General features: G+C 43.2%; 1 protein-coding gene across 9 annotated transcripts in view; it reads left to right on the top strand.

The window, feature by feature from the left end:
* Positions 1 to 27,514, top strand: part of SCN8A (sodium voltage-gated channel alpha subunit 8) — a 177,792-nt gene that overhangs the window by 94,258 nt on the left and 56,020 nt on the right. For 5 of the 9 annotated variants that reach the window (XM_053895971.1, XM_053895974.1, XM_053895969.1 and 2 more), the window contains exons 7-12: positions 2,747 to 2,968; positions 4,286 to 4,349; positions 6,244 to 6,385; positions 8,341 to 8,547; positions 9,431 to 9,724; positions 21,610 to 22,005. In XM_053895971.1, the coding sequence (XP_053751946.1) occupies positions 2,747 to 2,968; positions 4,286 to 4,349; positions 6,244 to 6,385; positions 8,341 to 8,547; positions 9,431 to 9,724; positions 21,610 to 22,005 (1,325 nt within the window). The remainder of the gene's footprint in view (positions 1 to 2,746; positions 2,969 to 4,285; positions 4,350 to 6,243; positions 6,386 to 8,340; positions 8,548 to 9,430; positions 9,725 to 21,609; positions 22,006 to 27,514) is intronic. The other 4 variants (XM_053895976.1, XM_053895973.1, XM_053895975.1 and 1 more) reach the window with 1 other exon arrangement.

Genomic DNA, 27,514 nt, shown 5'->3' with positions numbered 1-27,514 from the left:
TTATGAAAATAAGACCCATAATACTGCAGCAACTTTTACATCTTGATGGTTGCCTTCTATTTTATACCACCAGTATCTTCTTACTTGCCTGTGTGGCTATGATACAGTTTCTTAGGGCCTTCAAATAAAAGGTTGAAATTTCAGCTACTTAGTCTGAAAGAATAAATATCTCTCCCCTATTCTGAAAGACTTTTCAAGAAGATTCTTCAGTTTTTCCTCCACTGCCCACTGCCACATACTGTGTATGGAAAAATGAGACTGAGGTGGAACCTTGAATTTGCTCTGATGTACAGTGGGTTATAACTAGTGGCTGAGCCAGGACCAGAATTCCTGCTTTCTGATTCCCTATCTGGTGCTCTTTTTGCACAGCCTTATGAGGAGAAAACAATCAGGTTAGAAATGTCCTGTGTCCTGTGCCTTGAATGCAGACAAGCTTTTCCTAATCCTTTCGGTGGCCACAGTCTTCATGGAAGGTCTGTTCCGTAAGAAAGCACAGGCCTTTGCACACTTTTGTATCTCTGCAATCTTAATTTGTAGCTCTTTTTTCTTTAATATCTCTTAGAATCCTTTCAGGTTATCTGTGTGAGAGGAAAGAAAACTTATTCATTTGCTCTTTCAATGAAAATATATTAACTGAGGGGTGCCTGGATGGCTCAGTCAGTTAAGTGTCCAACTTCGGCTCAGGTTATGATCTCATGGTTCGTGAGTTCGAGCCTTGCGTCAGGCTCTCTGCTGTCAGTGCAGAGCGCACTTTGGATCCTCGGTCTCCCTCTCTCTCTGCCCCTCCTCCACTTGCGCTCTCTCTCTCTCTCTCTCTCTCAAAAATAAGTGAACTTAAAAAATATGTGTATATATTATATATTTTATATATATATGAAGTGTATGCTTCATGCCAGGTCCTGTGCTTTGCACAGCATGCATAACTATTAGTGGACTTGTATAGAAAATTCTATCAAATCCAACTTTAAAAATTCCAGGTGGTTACTTGCAAAATACAGCAGAAAAACCCAATCATGTTCATCCCCCCCCCCCCCATTCAATCACCGTACGAGGTTAGCCACGTAGTGTCATTATCCCAATCATATCTCTTTGAGGAGGGCACCGCGTGTGTAACAGCGATAGCTTGCCAGTGTCAAGTGCCAGGCCCTGTACTTGGTATTTTACATTCATTTTCCTATTTAAACTTCACAACAGCCCAGTGAAGCGTTTTGGTAATACCTTTTTATAGATGAGTAAACTGAGGTTCAGACAAAAATAGTTAACATTTGAGTCTTTGCCGTGTGCCAGGTGCTATGTTAAGTACTTAAATGAATTATGCTCAATCCTTACAACAGCCCTAGAGGTTCAGCTATAATTATTCCCATTTTAAAGATGAAAAACCTAAGATTCCAAAAGGTTAGGTATATTACCCAGGTCACACAAATAGTGGTATAACTTAGTCAAGAGTAGTAATTATATACCTCGCTTCCCACTCCACAGCCAAGATTAGGATTTCTCTTGAATTTCAGTCTGGTATTCCTGCCTTCGGAAGTGGATCAGGAGTATGATCCCTCTCGAGGCCTATGTGTCAAGGCACTGGGTTTGCCTCCCATCTGTCCTGGTACACTGGCATCCCTGGAGTGCTCAGTATATTTTTGGCTATGTCCTATGGATGGCCCGATGCCTAGACGTGCCCGGGAGAGCCTCACACAGAATCCGTTTTGACCCAAGCATCATGAACCCACAACCATGTTCTCCTGTGTCTCCTATCATTAATAACTCCATGTGCAGTTAAGAAAGCTAACTGCAGGTTTAAATTTGAACCAGTGGCTTGCAGTTAAACCTCAAATTCAAGTGGGTTATATGTTTTTTATTTTGTTGTCAATCTAGGATAGAAAAAAAGGTCAGTTGTAGAGAACAGGGCATATGTGTGATACAGAGAAGGTATATTCATAAATGGAAAGACGAACCATAAATACTGGGTTGATAATAACCTTTTCAATATATTGGCCTTACCAGAGCTCTTGGGAAAATATTTATCGTACTTTCTTACTACTTGGCTTTTAAACTTTCCAGTAGTTCTCTGTCCAACCAGGAACCCTCCTCAATCCCTGTTTTTCCCATTTGTTTATTCAGCAAATATTTACTCAGTACCTGCCATGAGCTAGGCAGTCTAGATACAGCTGTGAATGAGACAGACATAAATAATTAATTATAACCGTGATAAATGCTACAGAGCAAAGTATGAGGTATTATTAAATTATTAATAATAATGGAGGAGGGAGAAGAACTGTAAAGTCCGGGAAGGCTTTCTGGGGGAATTGATATTTAAGCTGAGCCCAAAGGATGAATAGGAGTTAGGCGGGTAGGACAGGGGAATGGAAAGGATGAATAGGAGTTAGGCGGGTAGGACAGGGGAATGGAAGGAAGCATTCCAGGCATAGGGAACAGCCTGTAGGAAGACTATGAGGCAAGTAAGAGCCGGATTCATTCGAGGAGGTAAGCAGCAGTCAGACCCAGGAAAGTATAGGAAGAAAAGAGTTGCATGTTGGAGAATTTCTTTTTAGAAATTAATTGACTCAAGAATTGATACTTCTGGAATGACTGATTGTTGACCCATTGTTATTCCCATGGCATAAGAGATAAAGTGGCCATGGTTCAAGGGTGGTGCTGTGGGGAGGAGTAGAAGCCAGTAGCCAAGAGGGAGGCTGGGGGAGGTGGGGAGGGGTATGGGGTGACTCTGATTCTGAGGCTTCTGTCTCCACAGGCCTGAAGACCATTGTGGGTGCCCTAATCCAGTCAGTGAAGAAGCTGTCAGACGTGATGATTCTGACAGTGTTCTGCCTGAGTGTTTTTGCCTTGATTGGACTGCAGCTTTTCATGGGAAATCTGCGAAACAAGTGTGTTGTGTGGCCCATAAACTTCAATGAGAGCTATCTGGAAAATGGCACCAGAGGCTTTGATTGGGAAGAGTATATCAATAATAAAAGTAGGTGGCCCTTTTCCTGCAAGAAGTGAAAGACCAGTCTTTCTGTAGTTTATGTGGTTCAAAGCCATCACTAGGCTTTAAAAGTAGTTGGGCTGGAAAGGAATCCAGTGCTACTGAAGCAACCTGAGGAAGTTACTCCCTTTCCTCGGGGTAGGACTGTGTTCAGAAACGCACTCTGGTTTTGTTTTGTTTTTTTCCTCTCCTTTTAAAACTGAAAATGAAACTATAGCTTTTTTGCAGGCACCCCTAAACTTTTGCTTTGAAAATCAGGCTCATGAGTTTGATAAAAATACCATTTGCTCTAGTTCAGTAAAACGTCAGATATTTAAACATTTAGTTCAGAATATGCATAGTAAGCTCTCTTAATATTACTAAGACTGTCATAGTTGGTCTGGTGTGGGGAGTCAGGTAATCTATAAGTAACCATTTGAGCCTATTATAGTTAAGGAGTTTTAATAATTTCATTTCAGGAACCAAAGTCCTTGGGTCTTACACTAAGGAACATTTGGTGTGATGGTATTTCTATAAAATGGGGAGTGGGGCACCTGGGTGGCTCAGTCGGTTGAGTGTCTCACTTTGGCTCAGGTCGTGATCTTGTGGTTCATGAGTTTGAGCCCCACATCGGGCTCTCTGCTGTCAGTACAGAGCCTCCTTCAGATCCTTTGTCTCCCTCTCTCTCTGCCCCTCCCCTGCTCACTCATTCTCTCCCTTTCTCTCTCTCTCTCTCTCTCTCTCAAAAATAAATAAACATGAAAAAATTTCTTTAGTAAAATAAAATGGGGAAAAGTTAACAATACCACTATTAGTCACTCCTGAGAAATAAAGGCAGTTAAGTAGCTGTAAGAAAATGTTGCAAAGGGAATTTCAGGAACACATACAGGAAAGGGAAACATGCCTGCTAATTTAATATAGGACATGGTAATGTGATCAGTGAGGATTTTCATTTGTCTTGGGTACAGAAGAAGGATGGAAGGCCAAAGTTGTACAAAGGAATAAAGAACTCGGAAGACTCACTTCTAGACCCCTTAATTTCAAGTCCCAGAAACTAGCGTGAGGATTGGAGATATGAGGGGAAGCCAAGTGTCTGTGAAAAGAGCATTGTGTTAGGACTCCTAGTAGCATTTTTCATTTTTAAGTATATATATGAAATTGATTAATGGGAAAGAATTTTTATCAGGTTTTCCTCTGTCAGAAAAGATTTATATGAGCTAAAATCAATAACTGTTTCTGCTGGGGCTAATTAGGAGCAGTGAAACTTTATTCTCTCATTCACTTGTATCTGCCTTATTCATTTCCTGCCTCTTCAAACTTTTCTAGCAAATTTTTACACGGTTCCTGGCATGCTGGAACCTTTACTCTGTGGGAACAGTTCTGATGCTGGGTAAGTAGCTCACCTCATTTTGTTCTTGTCCCTTGAAATAATGTGTCAGATGAAAATGGGCAATATTTTCACTTTTCTTTGTGCTCATATAGTAGATCCTAACTAGGTCTGACGTATTGGTTGACTCAGATTTTCTTTCTGTTTCGTATTTGTCCATCCAAAATTGGCATTTCACTAGGGGGTGAATGTGCCTATAGTCTCAAGCCAAAATAAGAAATGTAAAAGGCTGGGAAGGATAGAGTCTGCAACACCAGATATCTTGCCTGTCTCTTGTAGATTTCCCCTCATTGTCTTATACCACAATTAAGAACATCTATAGAAGGGACACTGTCTTGGTGACAGATTAGTACCAAGGATGACCTAAAACATGCTAGGCCTGACAGCGTGGGGAGGGAAAAGAGTAGCAACATAGTCTTTTTTTTTGCCATTTTTAAAAAATGGTGGGAAAGTACACAGAACATAAAATTTACCCTCATAGCCATTTTTACGCGTACAGTTCAGTGGCATTAAGTACCCGTTAACTACTAACTCCCCATTTCCCCTTCCCCTCCCATTCCACTTTCTCTATTATTTCGACCACTCTGAGTCTCTCATGTCAGAGGAATCATGCAGCAGTTGTCTTTTTGTGACTGGCTTTTTTCGCTTGGCAGGATGTCCTCAAGGTTTACCCATGTTATTGCATGTGTCAGAATTTCTTTCCTTTTTCATGTTGAGTGATATTCCATTGTCTTTAAAAACCACATTTCGTTTATCCATTCGTCCGTCGGCGGACACTCAGGTTGCTCCCATATTTTAGTTATTGTGAGTAATGCTACTGTGAACACAAGTTGCCACCAACATAATGCAAATCTTGATCCTGCTACTTTCAGCTCTAAGACTTTTGGCAAGCCATTTCACTTAGGTGAGCCTCAATTTCTTCACCCATAACACGGAATCAATAAGTCCTGTGCTCGCTTCCTTCAAGGGCTATTGCAATGATGCAATTAGATGACATACATGAAAGTGCTTTGGAAACAGAAAGTCACATAAATGTGAGGGTGTCACATCATTATCCAGGGTGTATTGGCCCTCTAGGAATTGGTGTTTTAAGATGACCGTAACAACTAGATGTCCATTTAATTTCTGTATCTAAGTCAATACCAGAAGTTCCATTGAAATACATATCAGGTGAGTCTAAAAGCAGGAGAACTGGTAAAAACGAGGTCACCGAGATTCCCAGTGTGACATAGGTTGTCTTGGTGAGTATTAAGAGAACAGAGGTGATGAAGAGGAACTTCTAGCTAGCCATTTGTCATTTGGGATCATAGCCAAGAGGAATTTGCTTGAATTGCACATTGGTATGAATCTGGGACAGTGGTTCTCAAATTTTGGTGTGCATACGAATTACCTGGCATGCCTCTTTAAAATGCAGATCCGGGAGGGTGCCTGGGTGGCTCAGTCAGTTGAGCGTCGACTTTGGCTCAGGTCATGATCTCATGGTTTGTGAGTTTGAGCCCCGCATCGGGCTCTGTGCGGCCCAGTGCAAAGCCCGCTTCAGATCCTCGGATCCTGTGTCCCCCTCTCTCTGCCCCTTCTCGACTTGCACTGTCTCAAAAATAAACAAACATTTTTTTTTAATGCAGATTCGTGGCTCCCATATCCAGAGCTTTTATACCTAGGTCTGGGTAGGACATAGGAATCAGCATTTTCAAGAGGCAAGCCTGGCGATTCTGATCCTAGGCTGTCCCCAAGACATCGTTTTTTGAAATGTTGACCTTTTCTATTTTTAACACCTATATTTTGGCCTGACTTTCTAGATGGTTATTTGTTATCTCCATAGTCCTAGAGATGACTTATAGTTGATGACTGGGTAGAATGATGTTGAAAAGCCCTGAAATTCCTTTTCTTTTCTCAGACAATGCCCAGAGGGGTACCAGTGTATGAAAGCAGGAAGGAACCCCAACTACGGTTACACAAGCTTTGACACGTTCAGCTGGGCCTTCTTGGCATTATTTCGCCTTATGACCCAGGACTACTGGGAAAATTTGTATCAGCTGGTAAGTAGTACTACCTCTCTTTTGAGTGCTTTTTCTCTTTGGTGACAGAATTTGTATGAGGGTATGGGGTTGGGGACATTCTGTGCAAGAGACCTTCAGGGAAGGCATTGTACAGGATCTTAGGATGTTATTTCTCGGAGTCAGCTGACTTACAAAATTAAGTGAATTCTCCCAGCTCTTGCCCCTGTTTCTTTAGTGCCCAGTCATGTAAAGCTTGTAGAGGCTCACAGCCTTGACAGCCTTTTGCCTGGCCTGGGAATCTGCTATCTCGGTTTACTTCCTGTTGTTTCACCAGACCATCTGCAGTGTTTCTCTGCTCAGATTTTTGGCTTAGGGTGTCTTTTTAAGGCATATCAATTAAACATACTCTACAAAGCACCATGCTAGACATTAGAAAGATGAGATTTCTATCCACAAAGACCTTGGATTCTAAACATAACATTTTTGAGATTTGTAACATATGTGGACATATGTTATACAGACAGGTTGTGACAGATTAAAAAAAAAGGTCTGCCATTCTGTTGGGCTATATTGGTGACTAGGCAAGTCATTTAACTTTGCTGGTGGTGATAGAGGAGTAAGTCTAGGTGATTGCTAAGGGTCTTCCAGCTTGGAAATTCCATGATAATTCATTGTTTTCTATTTGACTCTGGTGTTTGGTGATGCCAGTTCAAGAATAAGAAATATGTCTCCTTCAGGCATGAAGGAATGTCTCGAAGGGAAGCTTCTTTTTTTTTTTTTTTTTTTTTTAATGTTTATTTATTTTTGAGAGTGAGAGAGCCAGAGTGCAAGCAGGGGAGGGACAGAGAGAGAGGGAGACACAGAATCTGAAGCAGCTTCAGGCTGTGAGCCATCAACACAGAGCCCCACGCGGGACTCAAACCTGTGAACCATGAGATCACGACCTGAGCCAAAGTCGGACACTTAACTGACTGAGCCACCCAGGCACCCCTTAAAGGGAATCTTCCAACTCAGATCCTGTAGGACAGCCTAGAGTTCTCTCAGGTTCAAATCTTTCTTGTGAAATATTTGTGGTTGATGCTAAGTTTCATTTACTATTTGTAGTTGAAAAGAATAACAATGGGGGCGTCTGGGTGGCTCAGTCAGTTAAGCGTCAGACTTCAGCTCAGGTCATGATCTCACCGGTGAGAGTTCGAGCCCCACGTCGGGCTCTATGCTGACACCTCAGAGACTGGAGCCTACTTCGAATTCTGTGTCTCCCTCTCTCTGCCCCTCCCCCCGCCTCTCAAAAATAAATAAACGTTAAAAAAAAATTTTTTTTAAATAATAATGAAAACTAAGAGTAAGTCGCATATACATAAACTAAAACCCAAGTGTTCTTTGATGTCCATTTGCTCACAGCTAGTGAAAGGACTGGTCCTAGGATCCTCCTTCCTACTTTTTTCTCCACTGTTATTTGTGCCACATCTCTCTTTAAAAACCCACCCTATTGCAGAAGGAAAGGAAGGATGTCACTCAAGATGGGGACTTCTATGACTTGGACCCGATCCCTAAGATGGAATTTATCTGTTAACGCTCTTTGAGGACCAGTAGATAAATGAGCTGAAGTCTTGTATTCATTTCTTTATACTTGTTTTAGAATCAGCTAACGAAGGCAAATATAATTCTTAGCTCGGAGCATTTTTCCCTTTAAAAACAATCAAGTATTTTTCCATGAAGGGAGTATATCAGGAGTACTCGGAAAGGGAAGCAGACTTTTTCTGTCACAAGGCATTGGAGGTGCTAGTGACATTTACTCTGAATTGAGGCTGGAGGAAGCCATTTGGCCACTGGGGATGCTAAGTACTCTGCAGTATTGAAGGCACACCGCACAACAAAGGACTGTTCTGTCAAAACTGCAGTGGTGCCCCTGCAGACGAACATTATCCCACGAGGTAGTTTCAGCCTGGTTCATTTGATGCATAGGACTCAGAAAATGGTCTTCGTCTTCACAGACCCTGCGAGCTGCTGGGAAAACGTACATGATCTTCTTCGTCTTGGTCATCTTTGTGGGTTCTTTCTATCTGGTGAACTTGATCTTGGCTGTGGTGGCCATGGCTTATGAAGAACAGAATCAGGCAACCCTGGAGGAGGCAGAGCAAAAAGAGGCTGAATTCAAAGCAATGTTGGAGCAACTGAAAAAGCAACAGGAAGAGGCACAGGTTGGTGATCGGTGCTTTGCGATATACAGTCCTTCCTGCCAGATCACCGTGACTAAGGCCCTATCTCATTGCCATTGCAGTTGATCTTTTCGAGGCACGTTGTCAAATAGAAGCCATTGATCTGATTAAAATAACCCAAGTGACAACCGCAGATGGCTGGCCCAATTATTCCATTTGTCTTAACGGCCAAATAGTTTGTTAATATGATCTCTACTTGAATTTCTCAGCTGTTTAGTGTTCAACTGCTAGGGTGGCTGGGCGGGGGAAGCAAGTGGCCAGAGCAGTACATAGAGTGCTTCCTATAAGCATGGCCTTTTTGTTGAGGCCATCAGTAGGATCTCCTTCATACATTCTCTGCGATCATGAAAATATTGGTTGCAATTGGAAAGAAGATACAGGTAAAAGAGTAAAATAAAATTTGAAAACCAGTCCAGTGATCCCACCACCCTAACGCTTTGCTTTCTGATTCTTGTCCAAACATACATGCGTTTTTACACCGTTGGGCCCATAATGTGTATAATTTGGTTTCTTAGCATTCATTTTCAGAGTTGTCCAGAAGAAATCTTTTGGTACCAAGAAGGCGGCCACTTTCTTGTCAGAGATACTTCAGAGAATAAATCCCTGAGTTCTTCCCCCTGGGTTCTGCTCTGATTACACAGTGTGTGCCACAGTGTGTGTGGCTGGGTGCCACAATACAGATCAACCAGAAAATGGAGATAGCCAAGTCCTGGCCGCAGTCTCCTCTCCAGGCTGGTTCGCCCTCCTCCTTTTTCCCTGCTTCCCCTATCCGTGGGAAAGGAAATGAACTGCCCTGATTGCTTGGCTCCTTGCAGCTCCAGTTAACTGCTTCTGACTGGCCTGTCACTGTGGCTCCCCCCTCCAGGCGGCAGCGATGGCCACCTCCGCCGGCACGGTCTCAGAAGATGCCATAGAGGAAGAAGGTGAAGAAGGGGTAGGCTCTCCTCGGAGCTCCTCTGAAGTATCCAAACTCAGCTCCAAGAGCGCCAAAGAAAGACGTAACAGGAGAAAGAAGAGGAAGCAGAAGGAGCTCTCTGAAGGAGAGGAAAAAGGGGATCCTGAAAAGGTCTTTAAGTCAGAGTCGGAAGACGGGATGAGGAGGAAGGGCTTTCGGCTGCCAGACAACAGAATAGGAAGGAAGTTTTCCATCATGAATCAGGTAAACTATTTGCACTGGGTCAAATAAGCCTAAGAAATCTCCTTTTCCTAATCTCACTTGATTCTCACATTACCCCCTTTTGCTCTACATTTTCCAGCCCCTCCCCTGCGTCCTCAGGCCTGTCTCTCCATGGTCCGTACTATCCTCTAGAGGGAGCATTGTGGGCGTGTTAGGGCTGTCCTCTGCTCCAGTCCTGCCCTCCCCTCTCTGCTCTGGGCCAGCCCTAGGACTGTGTGATCACCTCTGGCAGCCTTACTGCAGCTGTAAAGTCCCTTTCACACCAGTAGGCCTTCCATTCTACCCCTCTCCTTAAACGTTGGAACATCAGAATTTAGCTTTCAAACATCTCTGTTTAAGAATTGCATGTAATTGTAGGTTAAAGAAAAAAAGAGTCCTGAAACTCTAGGTCACCTTATTTAAGTGTGGCAAATTCTAGTAATTAATTATTCTAGATATATAATGTCATGCTAATAAATTAGCCTATGGTAGGTTAAAAGCCTCCAGTTGTACCCAACTTTGATAAATGGGGAAACTAAGAGAAAGAGAGAGGAGAGGACTTACGGGTAATTACTGAGCATTCTATTACTATAAATACCACCACATAACACCTATTTTTGGATTTCGAAGAACACCACCAAAATCCAATTCTGAGGCCATTAAATTCCCAATTTTAAGGAAATGCTAGAAAGTTAGTCCGGTATGAAATAGATGACAGTTACTGGTCTTCTGGCAGCGTACCCTGTGTCTTTGCTTGTTTCCGAGAGGTGACCATTGTGCCTCTCCCTAACACCTCTCCCCTCCCAGTTCAGCCTCTGCCAGTCCTATTCACTTGATCACAGCAGAATCTCTCGTGTCCATCCCCCGCTTCCCATCCTATTAACTGTATCTTAGTTCACGTGTACTAGTCTGTTCTACCTCAGTTATATCCACTGCGGGTTTGTTTCCTCTGATCATTCTCCCTCTCCTTTATGTTGTATATACTGTCAACAGAGCACTTCCTAAAACAGAGCTCTCATTATTCACCACCAAGCAGTTATGGAGTGCCTACCATGCATCAGGGATTATGCTGACTCCCAGAGATTCACGGTGATTAAAACACTGTCCCTCTCCTAAGGAACTTAACAGTGGAGTGGAGTGGACACCAAAACTTATTTCTATAATACCATGGATGGTTCCATGTTTTTCCGTAATTGAAATAGGCTGGAATGTTTTAGAGGTCACGGGATGTACCGCAACCTGGAGGTTTGGCAAAGACTTTCTCGGGAAGGTTAATAAAGGATAAACAGGAATTAGGTAATGTGTGTGTGTGTGTGTGTGTGTGTGTGTATTGATGAGGGAGTAATAGGGCAGAAGAAAGGACATTCCAGGTGGGGAAGAAAAGTATGTTCCAGTTTGGACACCCTATAACCAAGTAGAGAGGTCTTTTAGACACACAGATAATCAAATGACGTCTTTGGGAAGAGGTCCTGAGCCGAGACCTGGTGACTGGAACCTTGAGACTTGATGAGGTACTCAAAGAGGTTGTGTCAGGTGAAGGAACAGTGGCCTAGGGGCTCCATCTCTGATGTTCATGGGCATCGCAGATGGAGCTCATGAAGAAAAACAAATGAACAGTCATGAGAGGTGCTGAGAGAACCAGTTCAGTGAAACCAGGAGAGCACAAAGATTGGAGAAAGCAGGCGAGTGGTCAATGGATTGAAAGTTAACAGAAATGCTTCATGAGATCAGAATTGGAAATAAGCACTGGATTTGGCAATATAAGTCACTGAGCACTTTAAAGACACACTTCAGTCCAGGGTAAGGATGGATGCCATATTAAGTGAGAACTGGAGATGATGAGTGTAGACATCTCATAAAAGCTTCTTGAAAGATATGGGTGGAAGGTAAGTATTTTTTATAATCTGCAGTGGGGGAGCCCAGAAGAAGGGGAAGTAGAGGTCGAAAATGGAGTCGAATAGAAAAGAAACTGGAGCACAGTCTTGGAAGATGTGAAACTAGATAGAGTCTCTAACAGGAAGGGGCTACCTTTTACCCGAAAATGTCAGGACATGCGGGTGTGGATAAGTTTGTAGATAGGGAGTAGGAAGTTGAAGAAGATGACACTGGAATGTCTGTAGTTTGCAGTAATGTAGGAAATTCAAAGTCCTATTGAAGGGAATGAGAGGTTGAGTTTAAAGTTTATTTATTTTCAAGAGAGAGTATGCGCACAAACAGGGGAGGGGCAGAGAGAGGGGCACTCTCAGCACGGAACCCGACTTGGGGCACGAACCTGTGAACCGTGAGATCATGACCTGGACCCAGGAGATCATGACCTGAGCCGAGATCAAGAGTCAGATGCTTAACCAATTGAGCCACCCAGGCGCCCCAAGAGGTTGAGTTTAAAGAAATGAGAAGGGTGTTTAAAGAAAATATTGACAGTGTAGAATAGTTATTACAAAGAATAGGAGAGGAAATTACCCTAAACAGATTCAATCTATTTACCAACCAAGTGCCAGCCCCTAGTTGGAAATTATAGTGCTCCCCGCTCCTGGCCTTTTCAATCCCAGTCACTGTGCCCTGTCAGCCGCCCTGCACTTAGGCCAGAATGAACTACTAGATGCTTCTCATCTACGAGGTTTGTTTCCTACCCTCAGATTTGCTCCAGGAACCCCCTCTCTAAGATGCTCTATTTTTCTTGCTCTCAGTGTCCACATCATACTTCCTCTTCACATCCTTCTCTCAAAAAACCTTCCCAACCCTCCCTGACTCCACACCTCAGTGGGGATTACCATTTTATCTTTCCATTATGTTTCCTACGTATCTCTTTATGTGTTGCTTTTTACTCCTACTATTCTTTCCTCTCTTAATATGGCTAGTGTTCAGATATTTGTTGGACAGATGAATGGGGGACTTTTATAAATCTGATTTCACCCCTTCTGGGACTTCTTTGTGGCCTAGAGCCATCTCTGTCTCACCTTCACCTCACCTTTCTCCTAGTTCTGCCTCTTTTGGGGAAAAGTATGATTGCAGCTTCATTGTAATCCAACCCTTGTCTTGAGAGCCATCACTGAGCTGGTTAATGAATACCTTAGTGCTGTTATTGAATGGTCTCTGATTAATCTATTGGCTTTAGCAGAGTTGCACTGATTGCTCCCTAGCTCAAAAAATAAAACTGGGCTTCTGAAATGTCCTGCTTTGCATGAAAATGTTCACTTCCTCTAATTTCCCCATCTGAAAAAAAATTGTAGATTCCTAGAGGCCGTGGCTGTCTGCCAAGACTTGCTTAGAAACCCTACATGGAAGTAATATTCTTTGTCCCAGGACTCTTCTGCGGTTTCTCTGATTTTATCTGGAAGAAAGACTAAAACTGAGGCCTAGAGTCATTAACTTATCTAAGGTTATATGGCTAGTAGGTGTTTCAGTCAAGATTTGAACCAGGTCCTTTGGACCACAGAGCTTGTATTCCTGTACATGACTGTGTGCAGCCACTCCCTCCCCACTCACCTCCACACATCCATGGTCATCTCTTCTGTTGGCTCACCAGTGAACATGGCTTCAGTTCAGTTTCCTGTGTTGCCAGATCTGTAGAGAGCCCTTAAGACATCTGCCCACCCAATCTCCTACTCATTTCTCTATAAAATTACTGCTCTGGTTTTATGGCTTAGGACAGTTTATAAATATTAAGTTGAGTTCAATTATGCACAGTGTTTTAATTTTTCTATTACAGTATTCCTCAAGCTTTTTGGTCTTAAGACCCCTTGATATTCTTTTTTTTTTTTTTTTTTTTTTTTTTTAGAGAGAGAGAGAGAGAAAGAGTGAGGGATAGAGGGAGAGGGAGAGAATAAAATCCTAAGCAGGCTCTATGCCCAGTGTGGAACCCCATACCTGGCTCAATCTTAGACCCCAGGATCTTGACCTGAGCTACACTTGATCTTAGCCAAAAGGTTGAGAAGTGATTGACCTGAGCTGAAATCAAGAGTTGGATGCTTAACTGACTGAGCCACCCAGCTGCCCCTAGGCTCCCTTAATATTCTTAAAAATTGAAGACCTCAAAGTGCTTTTTTTAAGTGTGCTTTTAATCTATATTAGAAATTAAGAAATTTAATAATTACCTACAATATGCAATTTAATAATTACTATTAAATTAAGAACTTTAAAAATATTAAGCATGTTTATTTACTGATTTACCTAAAAATAATAATGATAGGGGGGCGCCTGGGTGGCTCAGTCGGTTGGGCATCCGACTTCGGCTCAGGTCATGATCTCACAGTCCATGAGTTCGAGCCCCGCGTCGGGCTCTGTGCTGACAGCTCGGAGCCTGGAGCCTGCTTCCGATTCTGTGTCTCCCTCTCTCTGGCCCTCCCCCACTCACGCTTTGTCTCACTCTCTCTCTCAGAAATAAATAAACATTTAAAAAAAATAATAATAAATAAAAAAATAATAATAATGATAGGGGCGCCTGGCTGGCTCAATTGATAGAGCATGTGACTCTTGATCTTGGGGTTGTGAGTTCCAGTCCTACACTGGGTGTAGAGATTACTTAAAAAAAAAATAGGGGCGCCTGGGTGGCTCAATGGGTTGCACATCCAACTTCAGCTCAGGTCATGATCTCACAGTTCATGGGTTTGAGCTCCCTGTCAGGCTCTGTGCTGACAGTTTGGAGCCTGGAGCCTGCTTCTGATTGTGTGTCTCCCTTTGTTTGCCCCTCCCCCCCCCCCCCACACACACCTCTCTCTCTCTCTCTCTCTCTCTCTCAGAAATACATAAACATTAAAAAAAAAAAGGATATGTTAAAAAAATCTGGGGGGTTGACATATTTGAAGGAAATCTAGTTTCATACGGATGTAATTAGAAAAGGGATGGATGGGGCACCTGGGTGGCTCAGTCGGTTGAGTGTCTGACTTCGGCTCAGGTCAGGATCTCACTGTCTGTGAGTTCTAGCCCCGCGTCGGGCTCTGTGCTGATAGCTCAGAGCCTGGAACCTCCTTCAGATTTTGTGTCTCCCCTCTCTCTGCCCCTCCCATGCTCATGCTCTCTCTCTGTCTCTCAATAATAAATAAATGTTAAAAAAAATTAAACAAAAAAGAAAAAAAGAAAAAGAAAAGGGAGGAATAGGGGTGCCAGCGTAGTTCAGTTAGTTAAGCGTCCGACTTCAGCTCAGGTTATGATCTCACAGTTCATAGGTTCGAGCCCCATGTTGGTCTCTCTGTTGTCAGCACGGAGCCTGGAGTCTGCTTCGGGCCCTCTGTGCCCCTCTCTCTCTGTCCTTCCCCTTCTCACTCACTCTCTCAAAGATAAACATTTTTTAAAAATGACAAAAAAAGGGTGGAAAATTTAAAAGCCTTTTCAGATAATTATGAATATTCATCTTTAATGCTATTCCAAAACTCAGCGCAATTATTGTTTTTTCAGTGATTAGTTGCAGTATAGAATTTGAAACTGTAAGTCTGTTACATTAAAATCCTTTGCTGTATTTATCACCATAGATCATTAACTCATGAGTGATTAGTAGCATCATGCATTGATCACTTAGGGAATATCTGTTCATTGAGTTATACACATCTTCCAAGTACTGCCACACACAAGTTTTAAAAATCACATACAGGGGCGCCTGGGTGGCTCAGTCGGTTAAGTGTCCGACTTCGGTTCAGGTCATGATCTCTTGGTTCACGAGTTCGAGCCCCGTGTCGGGCCCTGTGCTGACAGCTCGGAGCCTGGAGCCTGCTTCCAATTCTGTGTCTCCCTCTCTCTCTGACCCTCCCCCCATTCATGCTCTGTCTCTCTCTGTCTCAAAAATAAATAAACGTTAAAAAAAAAAAAATCTCATACATTACTATCACTAACAGCTCATAAGAAAAGTCTAAATACTGTGAAACTGTCATGCTTCCAGAGTCCACTCTATACTTGTGAGAAAATGAAAGTGATGATGATATGATCTTAGTATTGTTATGAAATAGTTTTGACCTCTTGATCCCCCTTAAGAGGGTCACAGGACCCCCAGGAGTCCCTAGACCACACTTTAAGAACGAGCTGTTTTTCACTGCTTTCTCCTCTAGGGTTTTGATGGTTTCCTGTCTCACATTCAGGTCCTTTATCCATTTTGAGTTTATTTTGGTGAATGGTGTAAGAAAGTGGTCTAGTTTCATCCTTCTGCATGTTGCTGTCCAGTTCTCCCAGCACCGTTTGTTAGAGAGACTGTCTTTTTTCCATTGGATAGTCTTTCCTACTTTGTCAAAGATGAGTTGGCCATACTTTTGTGGGTCCAGTTCTGGAAAAAGTGAAATATGGCATGGACATAGAACATTTAAATCAGTAACTTATCACATCCTAAGGATCCCAGTCATTGTTAAGCCTGGTCCCAACAGACAGCTGGCATGGATACCCTAAAATCCTCAGTTTTTCCATGGAATATGAGGGCCACCTCCTCAAATCGAGAACACCCCATAGCCATTCTGCCGAGCAAACACCTAGACCTAAGGTAGTATTTCTAGTGAGCTGTGATGTGTGAAGCTCCTGGTCGGTGGACAAGAAAGATTTTGAAAACAGAAGGAAGGTAAGGCCCACCCATTTCATAAAGTAGCCTGGATCCCGGGAGTTAATAGAGCCAAGAGTCCTGGGTCATCACTGCAACCCTCTAGCCCAGGGAAACTGAGACCGGTGACAGGCTGGGCTGGCTACCCTCAGGATGTATCTCCTTAGAGAATGGGCTGGAGCAGGATTGAATATTGGGTTCTCTTCTCCCCTTCCACATTTATTACCATCAGCTCTTTTGCCAAGAATGGAACAGGGAACTAAACAGTAAGACATAAATTATTTTCTTTTAGTGTGTACTGTCTCAGGATCCTGATTTCTATGTGTTTGTAGGTCACTAAATTGATCATTATCTTATCACTTTCCTACCGGTTAAGAATAGATCTCCTGTAGTATATATTTCCTACTAGGCTGCAAGGTTTTGAGAGGACAGGGACCATGCTATATGTCTTCTTTACAACTGTATTCACATCACTTAGTACACAATAGGTATTTAATGATCATTCGTCGAAGAAATGATACCTCTTTCCTAATGTGGAGACCTAATGTACCGTGTAGTGTGAGCAAAATCACAGATTTAGTCCAGGGAAGCTTGCTATGAGAAGCAAAGCAGTGACCCAGTGCAGGTGTGGGATAATGCTAAGGTGTGGGTGGCTAATTTACAGTATAAAACCCAAGTACCTGTTCATTAAATTAAGCACTGCACCTACGATGTACAAAGCACACCAAGAGAAGATGAATCAGGCAGTGTGACCCTCTGAAGAGCTTGTAGTTCGTCAAAAAGGAGAGCTAGGGGCGCCTGGGTGGCCCAGTCGGTGGAGTGTCCGACTCTTGATGTCGGCTCAGGTTGTGAACCCAGGGTCGCGGGATTGAGCCCCGCATTGGGCTCCGTGCTGAGCATGGAGCCTGCTTAAGATTCTCTCCCTCTCTCCCTCTGCCCTTCCCCCATTTGCATGCGCACTCCCTCTAAAAATTGAAAAGAGAGAGAGAGAGAGAGCTAAAAGCATATATACAAAGAACTGTAGCAAAAAGTAGAGCGCAAGTACTGTGAAAGAGAGGCTCCATGCTGTTGAAGGGTGAAGGAAGTTTGTTGAGGAAGAAGGTGAAGGGCTGGACCATGGACAGTAGAGAGAATCTCCACAGCTGGAGGTATAGAAAATAAAGACCTGAAAGCAGCGTGGCTCAATGGTAAGGTCTGTGAAGGGAAAGGGTAAAAGATAAAATGGAAAAAGTAAATTAGAGTCAAAGCTGGGAGGGTTGATGAAATTAAGTGTGATCATGGGATTTAACAAAGGAGCCCAAGAGTTCTGGCCTTCTTTCTCTCTAGTGAGCCTTACAAGGAGATACATACGCCGAAGACACTGTTTGTCAACATCTAACACAGAACCTCAGAGTTCTGTGTTCCACTGAACTGAACATGTGGGTGGAAGCTCAAAGATATTTCCCATCCCTCCCTCAGTCCAATCTTGGGATCCTACTGTAGTACTTACGGTTTTTATTTTCTGTATTTTATGATGCTTCGACATTTTAGGAGCCTTGCTAGCTGGGGAGAGAGTGCCCCTCCCAGTGCAGACTTAATTCCTGGACACTGAACAACTTGCCTGGGAGTGTGCCTTTCATATGCAGATGGATCAATCCAAACCCTCATCCCCAACTTTATTTAAAGCTCACATGCCAAGATATACCACACCAGTGTCCCCCCTGCCCGAAATCACTCCAAGGGCCAGGCATTGGGCAGCTAGGACCAGTCCTGTAGCCCAGAGCCTACTGAAATTATTCAAACTGCCCAATCCTGGACTTCTCAGATGTGCCTGCTCTGCCTCACCTGTTCCTGCCAGGGAGACCACCATCCAGGCTCTGAACCATGCTTTTCCCTTGCTCTTCTGCCTCCTAACTGACCCTGCTACCTCCCCAGGAGGCCCTGCATGGCATGGCATGGTGTGGCATGCCCCCTTCTCGTGGGAGCTGTGACTAATAGACTCTTCCAAAGGCAGTTGTCTCTGTGTCTGTCACCTTACCGTTTTTCATTAGAACAAAATCATATGTACAATAGGAAGGCACTGCCTTTGGCATAGAACATTGCCCTGAGGTATAAAAATTGAGGGGCAGGGGGGATGCCAAACAAAGAGACAATTGAAAATATTTGGGTCTTTAAGTTTTCTTTAACCAAGGAAATTTAAATCCATTGTAAGACTTTCTGAATTTATCTGTCTTATACTCAGGGCTGTTGAGATGTTTTAAAATCAGGAATTGGATGGATGTCACTGGGATATATATTACTACATTTATTTAAAAGGAAAAATAAGGGGGCGCCTGGGTGGCTCAGTCGGTTAAGCGTCCGACTTCGGCTCAGGTCATGATCTCGCGGTCCGTGAGTTCAAGCCCCGCGTCGGGCTCTGTGCTGACAGCTCAGAGCCTGGAGCCTGTTTCAGATTCTGTGTCTCCCTCTCTCTGACCCTCCCCCGTTAATGCTCTGTCTCTCTCTGTCTCAAAAATAAATAAATGTTAAAAAAAAAATTTTTTTAAATAAAAAGAAAAATAAGGTCTGGGGTGCCTAGGAAACTTAGTTGGTTAAGTGTCCGGCTCTTGGTTTCGGCTCAGATCATGATCTCACGTCTGTGGGTTCAAGCCCGGCATTGGGCTCTGTGCTGACGGCATGGAGCCTGCTTGGGATTCTGTCTCCCTCTTTCTCTGCCCCTCCCCTGCTTGCTCTTTCTCTCAAAAATAAATGGATAAACATTAAAAATTTTTTTAAATTTTAAAATGGAAAAATAAGGTCATAATTTTCAAATTAAAAAAAAGTCTGAGTTGGTCAAGTGGTTTGACAGTAAGGACTGGCTTTGCTAATTGTATCATATAGTGGGTATTTTTATAAATGAAACAAGCTAAATCTGTGGCTTTAAGGTTTTGATGAAAATATCTTGAAGGCATGTGATAAGATAAAATTATTTTATTAAAAAACTAATATTGGAAAAATTAATGTTGGCAGTGATATTGAAAGTAATGATATTTTGATTATTCCACCTTTTTCTTTTGGGTTAGATAAGGTTCCTTTAAGAAAAAGAATAACCCCTGTAAGAGTAACCCATATAATTATTAATAAAAACTTAAGCCTTTTTTGGTATCCTCAGAAAACAAGACATGGAATATTTCTAACAACTAGGTAACAAATTTGGCAAGTTGGTTGGTTTATAGTTCTTTGCTTCCAATAAAGTTGAAAGACTACCTAATTTGACTGTCAGCTGATTAAGATAAATTTTGCTAACAGCTTACTATGTGATTTTGGAATATAATTTGTAAGGAGTTCAAAGAATTGAGTGACATTGCTACAATAAAATTCTTCTGTTCCCAGATACTATTTGTGTGAATAAGGTTTTTGAGCTCTTAAAATCTAATATTAGAAAGGGAAGGGAGGGTTGATGTTGAGCCATGTTTGATTCTAGTAATAAATAATACAAATATTTCAACCCCCGAAACACCAATTTTAAAAACTCATTAGGAGATACATTTTAATAAAATACCCTTTTTAAGCTTAATAATTACTTATAAAATGTATACTTATGAGCTGTCAGCACAGAGTCCGACATGGGACTCAAACCCATGGACCGCGAGATCATGACCTGAGCTGAAGTTGGATGCTCAACCGCTGAACCACCAAGGCGCCCTATATTTATATATCTCAATCAATTTTAATAATAAGAATTATAATAAAAAATCAATCCAGGAGAATTTTTTTATGTTTATTTCGAGAGAGAGAGTATATGCTAGGAGGGGAGGGGAAGAGAGAGAGAGGGAAAGAGAGAAAGAATCCCAAGCAGGCTCCATGCTGCCAGAGCAGAGCTGGACTCTGGGCTCGAATTCACCAACTGTGAGATCATGACCTGAGCTGAAATCAAGAGTCAGATGTTTAATGTACTGAGCCACCCAGGCGCCCCAATCCAGGAGAATTTTTAAAAATTCTTAGAGACTCAGGATCACAGGAAAATTTTCAAATTTTAAGTACAGTTATTTATAATTTTTTGTTGCAGAAAAGTATTCAAAGGTGATCAGTAAAATGCGGTAAAGCATATCAATATGCATTAGCACACAATTCTCTAGGGAATATGGAAGGGAAGTATGAGATGAAGGAGAAAAAGAAATGAGGAAAAATTTGTAAATGGTAAATAAAAGTTTCATTTCAAGATGTCAGCGCTGGGAATTATATAATTTACAAATATTTAAACTTGTGATTAAAAAAAAAAAAATGTTGACTTTAAAATGGAATAGGAGGAGAGCCCCTAGGTGGGTCAGTCAGTTAAGCATCTGACTCTTGATTTTGGCTCAGGTCATGATTTTAAAGATGATGGACTCAATCCCCACCTGCCCCCTCCAGCTCCCCCCCCACTCCCCCCCCCCCCCCAGCACAGAGCCTGCTTGGGATTCTCTCTCTGCCCCTCCCCTGCTCACATTCTGTCTCTCTCTCTTTCTCTCTCTCAAAATAAATAAACTTTTAAGTTTAAAATGGAGTAGAAGGCCTGGCGTAAATGGAGTAGAAGGGCGCCTGGGTGGCGCAGTCGGTTGGGCGTCCGACTTCAGCCAGGTCACGATCTCGCAGTCCGTGAGTTCGAGCCCCGCGTCAGGCTCTGGGCTGATGGCTCAGAGCCTGGAGCCTGTTTCCGATTCTGTGTCTCCCTCTCTCTCTGCCCCTCCCCCGTTCATGCTCTGTCTCTCTCTGTCCCAAAAATAAATAAATGTTGAAAAAAAAAATTTAAAAATTAAAAAAAAAATAAAAAATAAAATGGAGTAGAAGGAAACATACATAATATTCAACTGAACAAAAGCTACTTCAAGACTATTGTTGGCATACTACTTATCTCCGGGGCATGTACTCATTGACAGAATAGCACTTTTGATAATGATAGAGCACTTTTAAATTCTCTCCTTTTTGCCACGTGTGGCTTGGAGTCTAACTTGAGTAAAGGCACACTTCAGGTGAGCTCATAGTACTGCGAAATAGACACACCGATGTCTTTCCCCGTGGTTAGCTACATAGAGCACGGGATAAAAGCATCGTTGTAATGCATGGCCAAATAGGAGTAGAATTTGTGTACGGCTACCTGCTCAAAGCCAGATGCATCTCAAGGGTATGGGGCAAGAAGTGAGTGATTATGGGTGTGGACAGTGGTATAAACTCAACCTCCAGAAAAGTGCTCTCTGGAAACACGTGTGTTCTCATACCAGGAATGCAAGGGTAGGGCCGGGAGGGGGAGGCAAACCACCCTTGCTGGGCCTGTACGGGTCAGCCTCCCGTCTCACGCCGTCTCTTGTGTGTGTCTCTCTCTCTCTCTCTCTCTCTCTCTCTCTCTCTCTCTCTCTCTCTCTCTCCGCCCCTGCAGTCACTGCTCAGCATCCCGGGCTCGCCGTTCCTCTCCCGCCACAACAGCAAAAGCAGCATCTTCAGCTTCCGAGGGCCCGGGCGGTTCCGCGACCCGGGCTCGGAGAACGAGTTCGCGGACGACGAGCACAGCACGGTGGAGGAGAGCGAGGGCCGCCGGGACTCGCTCTTCATCCCGATCCGGGCCCGCGAGCGCCGCAGCAGCTACAGCGGCTACAGCGGCTACAGCCAGGGCAGCCGCTCGTCGCGCATCTTCCCCAGCCTGCGGCGCAGCGTCAAGCGCAACAGCACGGTCGACTGCAACGGCGTGGTGTCCCTCATCGGCGGCCCCGGCTCCCACATCGGCGGGCGGCTCCTGCCAGAGGTGAAAATAGATAAGGCAGCTACCGATGACAGTGTAAGGAAGTAAACACATAGACCGAGGCTAGGCATGGCAGTCTTTCCCGCGCCCTCCTCTCTTCTCTCCGGTCCGGCCGCTCGCTCCCACGCGCTGTCCCCACTCTCTAGACTCCTGTCCCCACTGCCCCCCACCGTTTCTGTCTTCTCCCACCTGCTTTGTTTCTGTTGTTCTCTTCCGCCCCTCCTTCTCCCTTTTACTTTATTCCCTGCTCTGTTTCCCCCCACCCATCCCCTCCCTCCTTGTTTCGGACTACTGCCCTTCCCCATCCCCTCTTGGCTTTACTTTACCTCTTTCTCTTTCTCTCCATCTTTGCAAGTCTCTGTCAGCCTACCTGTATTCCTTCCCCCGCCCCACCCCCCCACCTGCTTTGACTGAATGCCTCTGGCCAGCGGATCCTGCCCGGATGGAATGAGAATGGCATCCTGCCACCACCAATGACCAAGTCTGAGCCGGTTTGGAACTATCATCGCTTCTCTCCCTCCCATGTCCTCTCCTTATAGGGAAACAGCCTGGAATTTAAAGCTTTTATCTTTCTATTAAAAAAAAACAAAACAAAACAGCAATATAGTTCAGAATAATTTTCCAAGTCTCCTCTGTAAGAATGAGGTGTGATTTTTCCAAAGAGGAATGTGCATACATGATGCTGTCGGCAGGAGGTTCGCACCGGGGAGAACCAGGCAAGGAGAGGTTAGGGAAGCCAGTGCAGAACTGGAGCTAGACATTCAAAAGCATTTGAAATGGAAAGAAATCAAAGGAGGGGGAAAGTGGGAGGTTGGGGCAAGAACACATGGTGCATGGGGGAGGAAGAAAAAGGGAAGCAAAAGATGAATTTTAAATGTAATCAAATGTCAGGCTCTGGAGGAGCTGCATATAATAGCTTCAGAAAATCACTTGTCGAGGGGTTTGGATAATGGCTCCCCTCTTTGGGAAAAGCCATCTCCTAACATTCCTTTAAATTCTAAGCTGTTTATACCTTCTTTCTAGTTTTAAATTCTTATAACCTCAGCGATCCCAATCCTCTGTACCTCTAACTCCTTAACCTCCCTCAGTCCTTCCTTAGCTGGCATAGACTCCTTGAGATGGCATGCCAGTCCGTCTTGTCCTAACACTTCAGTTTCCTCTAACACAGCACGGAGACAGCCGGTCCTTTAATTAGCATGATGCATGTGTGGAGGAAAAGTGGACAAAGTGGAATTATCCACAGTGATCTGTTTTTAACGTTTCTGGATGCCTGTTGACCGTACAGATAAAAATTCAAAAAGCAGTTAGGATGTGTTTGACACTGTCTTTTCTCTCCTGCCTTTTCATTTCATAGTAAAATAACTGCCCGTGCTACACACACACACACACACACACACACACACACACACACACACATTTGTATAGCTCTTTAGAAGTGACAAATTACTTTTACATTCATTATTTAATTTGCTCTGAATAAAAATTTTGTAAGGCTGGCAAAGTGAAGCTCATTATCCCTGGTTTTAGACGGGGGGTAGTTTCAGAGAATTTGGGCTCCTTAAGGTCACATAGCTCATTATTGATAGAGCCAGAGTCTTAGGGAAAACTCAATCTTCCATTTCTCAGTTCATTTTAGTGTCTTCTCTGTATAGCCACATGACCATTTTTCTTCAAGAAAACTGTTTATTTAATATCAACTATGGTAGGAACAATAATAATAACAAACAGTGGTTCCAAAATTCCCCCAAAACCAGGTAGTTGGTCAAAATAAATATTATAGACGTGATTATCTTTACTTTAAATGTAATTTTTGATTGTCCCTAATTCTATATCTAGAAGTAAATATTTACGGTCTGTTATTAGACAGTTACATTATCTGAAAAAAACAAGGTAATGTGTCAACAGATAACGAGGGTTGTGTCAGCATGGACAGTACAGTTCTGGCAACTCAAATGTTAAAAACCAAATTTATTTCTGATATCCTGGCTTTTTTTTTTTTTTTAATATTTAAGCCAAATCATACATCTTGCTTTTTTGTTGAAAAGAAGGTATAGAAAAGGTACCCAGGAAGGAGGAGATTGAACTTCAAGCTGAAGGCACATGAGCAGATTTGGGGGTTTTGTTTTTGGTTTCCTGGCAGCTTCTGTTAGACTGTGTGGGAAAAAAACTTGAGAGGCAGTTGAGCAGATGGCTGTGGAAGCAAGGCTCTGTGCACTGCCTTACGTTGTGGCCTCCACAGAGTGCTGCCTTTGGAGTTTTGGGGGGCCTGCACACTCCACCCCCTGTAGGCCCTTAGGAGATTCTTTGCTGTGGTCCCAAGCGATGATGGTGACAGATTTGAGGATTCCCAAGGCCAGGAGGGCAGATCCCAAAGAGGCAGGAAGATAAGATAGGCACGACTATTTCATTCCCAAAGGCTTCATAACCAGGAAAAGCTGTATTGTTAGAAGCCATAAAGAAGTGCTTCTCAGCTGTTGATGGCGTGGGGATATGTGTAAGTTATAATAATAGGCCAAAAAGACACAATAAAACAAACCCAGACTGCATAGACCGCGTGTGGTATGATATCAGATCTATAGAAAGACAAACTACACACAGAAAGAGGATGACTAATCAGAAGTTAACCGTGGTTGCCTTTAGGAGGGGAAATTATCGGTGGCTTTTTTTTCCCTTACTCTTTTGTGTTCTTTACGGCTTTCTACAATGACATAATAATTATAGCTACCATATGGGTTCTTGCTATAGTATGCTAAGCACTTAAATATATGCACGATCTCATTTAATTCTTATAACCATCCTATTTGGTAGGTGGCTTTATCCTGTTAAACAGATGAGGTTCAAAGCCTTAGTGACTCGTGGCAGTGGAGCTTGAACCAAGGTCTTCCTGATTAGCTCCTTTGGGAAGTGGGGAAAAAAAAAACATTTATCATTTATCTTAGAGGAATGCAATATATTACTAATGTTGTATGCAGCCCAGGCCACATGAGCAACAAATACCTCCTTAGGCTAAGATGTAGCAATTCTTACTGTCAAGGAGTAAAGATTCTGCAGTGACTGTCTGGTGATTGTGCGGATTTTTCATGAGAGGATTAATAAACTAAGATGTTTTATGTGGTGGCAGGGGGGGGGCGGGGGGGGAGAATTACGTTTGGGATGTGACTCCAGCCATGGATTGATTTGCCTGCGCCTGAACCACAAGAGTGCTTCCCAATGTGTGCTCATGCTTTGTGGAGCATTGCAGGAGCTGCTGAGGCCCAAAATTTCAATGGTTTGGGAGTTTTCACTTTTGCTTTCTGCTGAAGCAGAGGATGAGGGGACTTTTCCCATGCCTTCATCTCTAAGCTGGAAAAGTAGGTGAGAATCTCACCACTCATAGAGAAAGCAGGTGCTGCTGACAATCCAAAAATCAGACGTAACTCAGAAACCCTGTTGTATTAGCTTACAAATATATAAGTATTATCTCATTTAACGCCCACAGCTGATAGACACTACTGTTGTCTGCATTTCACTGAGGAGGTAACCAAGGCTTAGAGAAATAAAGTGGCTTGTCCAAGATCACACAGTAAGCGGCAGACAGAATTAGGGCTTGAGTGCAGGCAGTCTGGCTCCTGAGCACTGGCCAGTAACCAGTGTGCTGCACCAGCTCTAAAGCCTGAGTCCTTCAGTTTATTTACTGATGTGATCCTGGGAAATTAACATAACCCCTCTAAGCCCATTTCCTTATCTGTGAAAAAGAGATAAAAGGACCTTTGCTAAAGGGCAATCGTAAAGATTAAATGCAATAACATTTATAAAATGTGAAGCATATTATTTGGTCCATTCTTGGTGTTCAGAAGCCAGTTTCCATTTCTTTCCCTCCACTCTTTTGGCCTTTTTAGTCCTGAGATGTGGACGTTAGGATTTCTACTGAATTGCTTGACTTGGAGAGGGTTGTATTCCTTCTAAGGAATACCTTAAAGATCCTTTGTCTGAGAAGAAATTATTGTACAACTATTTTAAAGCAGATTACTACAGGGGTGCCTGGGTGGCTCAGTCGGTTAAGCTGATGGCGTGGGGCCTGCTTGGGATTCTCTCTCCCTCTCTCTGTCCTTCCCCTGCTCGCGCACTTGCTCTTTCTCTCAAAATAAATAAACATTAAAAAAATAAAGCGCTCTAAATTTTAGTTCCAAGAAAAAGGTAACTACCTGATAAATTTCCATTCATGTATTTCCATGGGAAGGCGATTTAGTTGTGCTTCCTTGGGCAGATCTGTAGAAATGTGGGCAAAATCTGCCATCTGCAGGTGTTATAGGATATCTCTTTGAGAAGTACAGCTACAATTGAGGAGGTTGGAAGTCAGTGGCTAAATGTCGTAATAAACTTTGCATTTGGGTTGAGAGAAATGGAACAAATTTGCACTGAGTTTCACTTTCAAAGAATGTAATTGAGGCTCTTTGTTGCTTCCTCTGTTACTGATAGTTTTACATGAAACCTCCTTAGAGGCTGAGTTCTAAAAAGGCAGAAGCTCCTGACTTTAAAACGTTGTGAATTCTCCTCTTTTCCTCCCCAACAAAGTGAGACCAAACAAACAAACAAAAGAAATAAACGCCTCCACTCACAGGAATAAAAAATGACCTGAGGAGATAGGGAAGGGGAAGGAAAGAGTATGTGATCTCTCCTCTGGTCCTCGGGTCTCAGCATGGTTGAAGGAGGAAGCCCTCTCCCTACCTCCCAAGTGATAAGAATTGAGTAGCTAAGCCAAGAGCAGAGACATCCCTGACAGAATCCCGAGGAGATTCTGCAGTCAAATGCTCTACCACTGAGCTATACCCTCCCCCCCCCCCCACTATCCCAAGGAGATTCTGGAGGAAGGGTTCCTCTGAAGCTGCTGTACATGGGAGAGCCTTCAGTTGGCTAGAATCTGGCACAAGAAACAATAGCCAACAGCACTGATGGGAATGTAAAATGGTGTGACTGCTTTGGAAAACAGTGGCGGATTCTCAAAAAAATTAAACATAGAGTTACCATATGATCCTAGGTAAAACTGAAAACAGGTGTTCACACAAAAACTTGTACATGAATATTCATAAAACCATTATTCATAATAGCCAAAAAGTGGAAGCAACCCAAGTGCCCATCAACTGAGGGATGGATAAATAAAATGTGGCATGTCCCTATTATGGAATATCATTCGGCCATAAAAGGGAACAAGGTATAGTTACATGCCACAGCACGAATGAACCTTGAAAACGTTATGCTCAGTGAAAGAAGCCAGGCACAAAAGGCCACATATTACTGTATATGGTTCCATTTCAGTTTTTTTGTAATGTTTTTATTCATTTTTGAGAGAGACTGAGAGAGCATGAGCAGGGGAGGGGCAGAGAGAGGGACACAGAATGGGAAGCAGGCTCCAGGCTCTGAGCTGTCAGCGCAGAGCCCCGTGTGGGGCTTGAACCCACGAACTGCAAGATCATGACCTGAGCCAAAGTCAGACGCTTAACCAACTGAGCCACCCAGGTGCCCCCACATGGTTCCATTTATATGAAATGTCTAGAAGAGATAGATC

This window comes from Panthera pardus, unplaced genomic scaffold (genome assembly GCF_024362965.1).
Source record: "Panthera pardus isolate Hobbes unplaced genomic scaffold, ASM2436296v1 HiC_scaffold_6, whole genome shotgun sequence".
Classification (NCBI taxonomy): Eukaryota; Metazoa; Chordata; class Mammalia; order Carnivora; family Felidae; genus Panthera; species Panthera pardus.
The sequence above is the reverse complement of the archived record's forward strand: the minus strand, read 5'-3'. Positions and strand labels throughout refer to the sequence as shown.